The 7,938-nt window shown below is 60.6% G+C and overlaps 5 protein-coding genes across 5 annotated transcripts in view; 2 read left to right on the forward strand and 3 right to left on the reverse strand.

The window, feature by feature from the left end:
- The window catches only part of SPRG_20854 (hypothetical protein), a gene marked incomplete at both ends in the record, with an annotated part of 1,879 nt that extends 1,439 nt beyond the window's left edge, over positions 1–440 (reverse strand). The window contains one exon of the mRNA XM_012349498.1: positions 60–440. Within this exon, the coding sequence (XP_012204888.1) occupies positions 60–440 (381 nt within the window). The remainder of the gene's footprint in view (positions 1–59) is intronic.
- A 1,171-nt stretch (positions 441–1,611) lies between these two features.
- SPRG_09791 (hypothetical protein) lies at positions 1,612–2,267 on the reverse strand (the record flags this gene model as incomplete). The annotated part of the gene is made up of 3 exons (XM_012349442.1): positions 2,214–2,267; positions 2,062–2,164; positions 1,612–2,010 (listed from the first exon to the last, which is right to left on the reverse strand). Exons 1-3 carry the CDS (start codon positions 2,252–2,254, stop codon positions 1,612–1,614), a joined length of 543 nt encoding a protein of 180 aa, XP_012204832.1. The 5' UTR covers positions 2,255–2,267.
- A 795-nt stretch (positions 2,268–3,062) lies between these two features.
- Positions 3,063–4,059, forward strand: SPRG_09792 (hypothetical protein; the record flags this gene model as incomplete). Its single annotated transcript, XM_012349443.1, has 2 exons — positions 3,063–3,975; positions 4,025–4,059. The coding sequence occupies 2 exons, from the start codon at positions 3,063–3,065 to the stop codon at positions 4,057–4,059; spliced, it is 948 nt and encodes a 315-aa protein (XP_012204833.1).
- Positions 4,060–4,722: 663 nt separating this feature from the next.
- On the forward strand, positions 4,723–5,394 carry SPRG_09793 (hypothetical protein). The gene is made up of 4 exons (XM_012349444.1): positions 4,723–4,848; positions 4,900–5,040; positions 5,093–5,178; positions 5,232–5,394. Exons 1-4 carry the CDS (start codon positions 4,743–4,745, stop codon positions 5,355–5,357), a joined length of 459 nt encoding a protein of 152 aa, XP_012204834.1. The 5' UTR covers positions 4,723–4,742; the 3' UTR covers positions 5,358–5,394.
- A 53-nt stretch (positions 5,395–5,447) lies between these two features.
- Positions 5,448–7,064, reverse strand: SPRG_09794 (hypothetical protein). Its single transcript, XM_012349445.1, has one exon. It carries the CDS (start codon positions 7,021–7,023, stop codon positions 5,458–5,460), a length of 1,566 nt encoding a protein of 521 aa, XP_012204835.1. The 5' UTR covers positions 7,024–7,064; the 3' UTR covers positions 5,448–5,457.
- Positions 7,065–7,938: the final 874 nt, after the last annotated feature.

The raw sequence follows: 7,938 nt of genomic DNA on the forward strand, positions 1-7,938 counted from the left end.
GTTGTGGCCGCCTTGTTGAACTCGGCGGCCAAGTGCTTCTCGGCGATCGCAAGGCCGACCGCGTTCGAGAGACCTTGGCCAAGCGGGCCGGTCGAGACCTCGACGCCGGGCGTGCAAAAGTTCTCGGGGTGGCCGGGGCACTTGGAGCCCCATTGGCGGAACGACTTCAGGCTCTCGATCGGCACGTCGTAGCCCGTGAGGTGCAGCATCGAGTACTGGAGCGCGCACGCGTGGCCGTTGGAGAGCACGAAGCGGTCGCGGTTGGCCCACTTGGGGTTGGTCGGGTTGAAGCGCATGACCTTGCCAAAGAGCGTGTGGGCCATGGGCGCACAGCCCATGGGCGCGCCGGGGTGGCCCGACTTGCCGGCCGTCGGCTGGTCGGCGCCAAGCATGCGCACCGTGTTGACGCACAGCGTCTCTTCTTCGTGGGTCAGGGCCATCTTTGCAGTCGGAGGCAAAAGCGGAAATGACGTCGAGGATGATGTGGAAGACCCTGCTATGCAACAAAAAGATTGGGCTTGCCACGCGATGGTCATGTGGCTAATCGCACACAACTTGACGCCCCGACGGCGGATGTTCGCAGCGTTGACGCAGCTCTTGCCGAGAGCCAAGAGATCAACGGTCCAGAGCATGTACCCTATACTCCCGGTACGGGGGCAGCCGCTCGCCCTCGTGTGCGAAGAGAAGCCGTCAGCCGGTTGGGTGCTTCTTGCGCGAGATAGTAGGGCGCCCTCAAAGACGCCCCGTAGCTCGCAGGGCTACGAGGGCGAGGTGCAAGGAGCATTTGCGCGTATCGTTTACGTGGGTAAGCCTCGACATGCGTGGCGTGGCGGTCCGTCGGGACCATGCCCAAGGCAATGGAGCCCCAAAGAGTTGGGTGTCTTTAACGTGTGGCCGCGTGGGGAATCTTCGCGAGCGTCGAGCAATCGACTTGGTGTTTGTATGCACGTGTCGCAGATCGAACGGGCGGCCGTGGCGCCTGTGTTTTATTGGCTCCCAACCCACGTTGAAGCTGCTGGTCCATTTGGCGGTGGCCGCTTGGATAAACTTGACGCGGCCATGCGAAGTGGGCCGCTGCTAGCGCTGCCACCTCTCCGGCTCGAGATAACGTGAAGCAGGCAATCGACCCGATAAGAACTGCCGTCTTGTTTTGCCTTTGGAGAAAGGCCATTTGATGCCAGTGCCGAAGTCGCGAAGGGCCGCGATCTTGCCACGTCGTCGCGCTTCACAGGTGATGATGCTCCAACACACAAGGATAAGCTTACGCGTGCCAACGCGCCAATGAGCCAATGCCGTCCGATACAGCCGCGGATGACGTAGCAAAGATGCTGATCTGACGCATGAAATACAGTGGGCGGGCAGAGGAGGTGGTGCGTCGGTAGCAGTTGCCCACGGACGCGCGCGTAGCAGAGAAAGGTCCGTGATAAGCACGCATGCGATGCGACTTCAACGTCGTAGCGGCTGTCGCAGGCGGCGTGTGGCATGCCCCCACACGCCCTCTCTACGGCATTGGCTGCTTGTTGGTAGCTTTTGGTAGTTCAGTGGACGTCGATGCCCTGCGCATGGACGCTCGAGTAGTAGAAGCCGATGACAAGGACGAGGGAGGTGCGTTTACTTATTGACACTCTTAGTCGCGATACGCGTCACGATCGCGTCCGTGAGTGACGACGCCGTGAGCTCCACATCCGTGATCTTGTAGTGCTTCTTGAGCTGCTGCAAGGTGGCCGGCGTCACGTGGCTGGGGCTCTCGAGACCCGCGACATCGACGAGCGTGCCCTGGACGAGACGACGCATCTCGTCGAGCTTGGCCGCGTCCGCATCAAAGGCGCAGATGAGCAGCTTCGTCGTCGCCGCGCTAATGCCGAACCGCCGCAGCGAATCGGTGACGTTGCGCGAGCCCGACAGGTTGTACACGAGCTCCGAGTGGAGCGTGTTGGTCATGAGCGCGTTGTTTTGGCTGCTCAGAAGCGTGCGCGACGCCGCCGCATGCAGCGGAAAGAGGCCCGTCACCTAGTATGTCAATTCTATTACATGAGCGGCGAGGTGACAGCTGCCGCGCACCATCTCGGCGTTGATGAGCGAAAAGTCGATGGTCTGCGCAAGGAGCTGCGAGAGGAGCTCGCCGGCGTTCGTGACGTCATGGAAGAGACCCACATGCAGCGTTCTAGAGCACGCATGAGGCCACGCAGCATGGCGCCGCCGCAGTAGTGTACCTGCCAGGGAAGAGCTCGTAGGCGTAGACTTGGACGGACATCGTTGGCACCAACAAATTGCCACAGGTACGTGTTCCGGATACAAAGATCGGGATTTACGGATAACATCGCCTCCATGGTAGTTTTTCCGGATACCGTGGCACGGACGCACATACCCCACATTTCACACGTGTGCGAGGTCCCGCGTGAAAAAAAGAGACGGTGGTTTTTGTGTTTCTCACATCACACAAACCGACTCGGTTACGGTTTCACACGCGGGTGGGCACTCGGTCGTCGATCAACAACACATTGCGTTCTCCACGCTGAAGTCCTTCCGGCAACGACTGAAGTATCAACGACTGAAGTATCAACGCCGTTTAACCATTGACGTATAACGGCTTTGTTTGAACTTTGAGGCACAAACGTTTGTGTGGCACTTCACTGCGGTCCGTGGGACGTGGGCCTGAGCTGGCGCATCGGAAAGGCATCGTCCGTTGTCGGCTTGCAGTGCAAATGGCGGTATCTGTCGACGTTGACCGTGCAACCCTCGAAGTATTAGACTACGGCGGGCGAGATCTACGAAAACGAACCAAAGACATGGCTTTCTCCATTCAAACTTACGAGGCCTTAGTTGACGTCGGATTCTCGCAGCAGTTGGAAAGCATACTACGCATGGTCAACGGGCCCATTGTGTACAAGATCGTGCCTTTGCGCTGCCAGAGCTCCAACGGGGCCATCAAACACCGTCAACGGGCCGATCTTTCAACCAATCCGAGCGCGCCGAATATAGAACGGCCAATCAGATACGTTTGCCGCAGAGCCCAGCAGAGCGCACCACTTTGACATTTCTCGCCAGCGAGCGACCCAGGCATGGCGGTGCACTACACGACGTTGACGCTGCGCGACGCCGCGGCGCACTTGATTTCGACGGACGTGGTCTCGGGGCAGCGCCACCTCCACATGGACCGCTTGCGGACACTCGCGCTCCAAGCCATCAACGGGGCGTGGAAGCAAACGGCCAACAATTACCGCTTGCTCGAGTCGACGGATGTCAAGGTGCTCTTGGCCGTGTTTTGGCTGGCGCTCTTGCACCACGGCGCAGTGCCCCACGCGCCAGCGTCCTTTGACTGCCCGATTTCGCTCATGAACCCCTCGCTTGGCGACGCCGACTTGACGCTCGTGGATGCCATGAGCTTTGAAAAGTTTAACGTCTACGAGTCGTCGGACGACCTGCACAGCACGCCGCACGTGCGCGCCACGTTCCGGGCCCCCGCGAATGTGCCCGGCACCTACGATGTGCACTTTGACGTGGCGTGCGACGTGGGCAACCGGTTTCGGTCGACGGCGATGGACTATATCGTGGCCAACACGGAGCTCATGTGGAGCAAGGAGTCGGTGCCGCCAACGCACAGCCGCCTCTTTGGCGCGTCGGCGTTTGATGCCGCGCTCTGCGGCCCCGCCGGCGACACGAAGCTCTCGGTGCTCTTCGACTACATTTTGCATGCGATGCCACCGCACCCGACGTTTCCGTCGGCCGAGGCGGCCGCGCCAACGTCCTGGCTTCCGGTGCACCGCCTCGCGCCGACCCACGCGGTGCTTTTGCAGCAGTACCGCGATGTGACGCGCACGATGAATGCTGCGCGGGAGCTGCCCCGCGCGCGCCGCATGGAGGCGTTTGCGGCCAAGCTGAATGGCGTCCTCGGCGTGTACCGCACGCTGCTCGCGGAGCTGCTCGTGCTGGCGCAGGACAAGGAAGGGAACGGGCGCGGTGAAGGCCGCAAGCGTCTCTGCTCGGCCGACGAGAATGGACTCGACCGACGAGGGCGACGGAGTGGCCGAGGACAAGGACGAGGGCGTCGACTTGTAGTGGTAGTAGCGTCGGCGTATATCGCGTGAACATGGCCCGAAGAAAGAGTAATGAAGGCGGATGAACCAGGCATCTTGGTGGAGGTTTGAGCTCACGGTGCGCGAGGCAGTTTGTGGACCTCATAGCAGTCGACCAACGGTCTATACAGTATATTGTGAGCCCCTTAGATAGATACATGTAGATAGATATATAGATAGATAGATAGATAGATAGATAGATAGATAGATAGATAGATAGATAGATAGATAGATAGATAGATAGATAGATAGATAGATAGATAGATAGATAGATGGATAGATAGCAATGCGTATCGCACGCGGGCTTGGAGCTGATAGGGCTCCTGAACTATGCATTCCTCAATCTTGATCAAGCACAAATGGAATGCACGGTACCGAACCAGCCATGAGGTCTAGCGATTGACGCCGTCAGACAACGCTTGTCGAATGGTGCATCGAAAGAAGGGCCATGGCTCGGGAAGGGTGGGGCCGATTTCCACCACATAAAGCCGCTGGTACGTCGATGGCACTGTACGGACGTCGGGAGGCCAGCCGCATCCATCTTGACGCCGGCCTGGAAGAGAGCTCATGCTGCTGGTCGCTCGCGCCAATCGACTTCAACTTGTTCGACTTCAAGTTGTTCGATCGCCAACGGCTCTGGAAGATCCAAAAACAGAGTGTTTTTAGATGGACGTCGTCGGCCGGTGCTTCTGCTGCGCGACGCGGCGACGCAAGGAGCGCCGGAAGCGCCTCCTCGTCGCGACGCTGGACCGCGTGGCGGACGTGTATCCTGGTGCGTAGATCGGACGGAGCGCGCGCTCCTGCTCATCGTTGCCTATGCTAGGCACGTCGTACCTCTGCCTCCTCGACGACGCCGGCGAGATTGTCGCGCAGACGACCGGCCACGGCCACGCCGCCGCGAGCATGAACCCGGACGAGCTCGCGGCGGTCATTACGACGCTGCGGCGGTCCGTCGCGCTCTTTGGTATTACCACCTCGGCTCCTCGGTATCTGTGGACCCTTCCTGCCTCGTGTAGCCAGCTCGCTCAACCACAACGAGACCCAAGCCGTGCACATCAAGGGCGAGAACCACATCTTTTCGTGCTACGGCCTCGAGACGCATGTATGTAGCGACTCCATGTACCTTGTGGCGGATGGCAAATGCTGGCACGCTAGGTCCTCGCGTTCTATAGCGTCATGGCGAGCGTCGACGTCGAGGCCTTTGACTGCAGCCGCGCCGACAAGCGCCTCGACGACGTCTGCCGCGAGCTCCAGCGCATCGCGACGACCACGACCATCTAAGCACTCGTCGTCTCTCAATTCAGATTCCGTTTCCACTTGTCCATGGCCACGTCACCGACCAACCGTGCGAAGAGAGCAGAAGAATTGTCTTATGGTACAGCTACGACGACAAGGTCGGGATCGAGACGCGGAGGAGTGCCGACGGCGTGAGCAGCAGCAGGCTCTGGGCGTCGAGGAACTGGAGGCCGTAGATCGTCGGCGCCTTGAGCGCGAGCTCCTCGAGGTAGTGCGATCGCCGATGCGGCCCCGCGCCGCTTTCTTGCGGCCCTGTGTAGACGAAGAGCCGCTTCTCAAACTCGGCAATCGCTGCGAGCGACGAGCTCGGGTGGAACTGGAGATACTTCTTCTGCTCCTTCGAGGCCTGGACGTACGCCAGTGCCTGGAACGTGGCTTCGTGGAGAAGCTCCAAGTGCCGCAGGTCGGCGCCAACGCCGAAGACGACGCCGTGGACGTCGTACTGGAAGAGGAGCTTCTTCGGCACATACGTCGTCACCGACGTCTGCAGTGGCGTCGCGCTGGCCCCGAGAAAGTGAAAGCGCCGGCAGTCGATGTGGAGGCGGCCGAGACACGCCCGTGACGCCACGTCATACCGGTACAAGACCGCCGTCGCGTTCGGGTCTAAGTCGTCGCACTCTTCAAAGCCGCCGAGGATCGAGTCGGGCGTCGCGATCTCAATGCGCGCGCTCTCATCCGGTACGGGCGCCGAGGATGCTGGCGCCGACCGCGTCGCAGTCTCCATGCTGCTAAACGGTGTCGACGACGCCACAAACCGGTCGTAGAGAGCGTCGGTGGCGTGGCCGAGCGACGAGGCGGGCACGTGCGGGCTCTGGTGCACACCGTCGAAACCAATCCCGGCGCGCAGGCACTTGAGCAGCTCGGGGCCATCGGCGTCGTCGTCGTCGACGTCGTGCGGTCGCTTGTGCACGATCGGCGTCGGCGGCGGCTGCTGCAACGCCACCTTGAGCTCGTGGGGACCTTCGACGAGCAAAAGAAGGTCCGTGGCCGAAGCGAACGAGGCATACCCGAGTGGCTTCCCGCCCGTGTAGAGGAGCGTCGTCGCGACCGACCCGCTCTGCAAGTTGATCGAGAACGCAGAGATCGCATACGTGCTACCGCTCGCGTCAGCGCTCGTCGGGAAAAGCAGCTGCGAGACAACGCCGTGCACAGCGATCTCGTCCTCGAGACGCGCTTCGAGTAGCGTCAACGAGGTCGGCTTGCCGAACGGCGCGCCCGAGAAGCGAATGCTCCAGGGGCTGCTTGCGTCGCCACTCAGCACAAAGAGGTCGCCCGTGCCATCCGAGAGCAGGACGGCGTTGGGCGCAAGCACAGCCATCGAGACGTTCTCAAATTGCATGTCGGGATGCGCCTCGGCGAGGTGCGGAAGGCCAATGACCTTGCGTGTCGCGAGATGGCCATCGCGGTCCGTGGTCGCGTGGAGAACGTCGCCGCGGCCATTGACGAGGTAGGCCGACCCGGCGCGGAACGGGTCCTGCGTCAAGCCGTTGTGGAAGATGCGGGCGTGCCACTGCTCCTTGGTCGCGGCCGGTGGCACACCAAGCGGCGGCAGCGCGCCGATCTCGAGGCGCAGCTCGGACGTGGCCTTGGCCTCGGTCGCGAGCACGTAGTTCTCGAAGGCGTCGTCGAGCAGCTCTTTGACGACGTGCATGGTTGGGATCTTCTTGTAAACTGCGCGAGATTGCACTTTTTGAGTGGTGGTGCAAAAAAACGACACAAATAGTGTTAGTTGAGCACGACCGCCTCGGATCGCTGGCAACGGCAAGCGGCGGCCGGCACGCAGCGTCAGGACCACGTCGCCGATGCCAGTCGACAGATCATGGGTGCCTCAAGTGGCCACGCACCGCGGTGCCCGGCGAGCGGGAAGCCAACGTCGTGGCGGCGATGTTGAAGTTGGTGCTGCATAAAAAATGCGGACGCGCGCATGAACCAGAGCTATGCGCCTCTGTGCTTGCGATTGCACCGCGATCCGCGAGCGACGTCATGGCGCTATACTATCCGCGGTGCGCTCCAAGTCCCTCGTTCCTCATACCATTCTTCCCCAAGACGACGACGACGATGACTAGTGCGCCTTGTCGGACGCAACGGCATGGCGCACGAGCGCATGAGCACGGCCTCTATCTTATAAAGATGCCTGTTGACAGCTAACTCATTGCGACAATATCACCATGGTGCTGCATACTAGTACTGTGGTCCGAGCGCGACGCGGCGATGGCAGGTGGCTCGTCACCGGCTCCAGCGCGTCCACGTGGCAGGACCTCAGAAAAGCCACGTTTTTTCTGTCCTTGTTTTGCGGCCTGGCCTCGCCGGTAGAGTGAGCTATGCAAGTAGGCATGCGTGCACTAGTTCAATGGACGGGCGGCTGGGGCGGGAGCATCGCGAAAAGCGTGGTCGTGGTCTGTCACGGATGCGATCTTCACACTATTTGATGTTGGTCACACGTACGGTCCAAGTATTGTCCTAATTAGGATCCACGTGCGGTGGGATGTTCTGTATGCGGCCTCATTGACACTCGACGGGTCCTAATTAGGACAGGGAAAGAAACCCAGCTTGCGACGAAGTCGAT

Source organism: Saprolegnia parasitica (genome assembly GCF_000151545.1).
Source record: "Saprolegnia parasitica CBS 223.65 unplaced genomic scaffold supercont2.54, whole genome shotgun sequence".
NCBI lineage: Eukaryota > Oomycota > Saprolegniomycetes > Saprolegniales > Saprolegniaceae > Saprolegnia > Saprolegnia parasitica.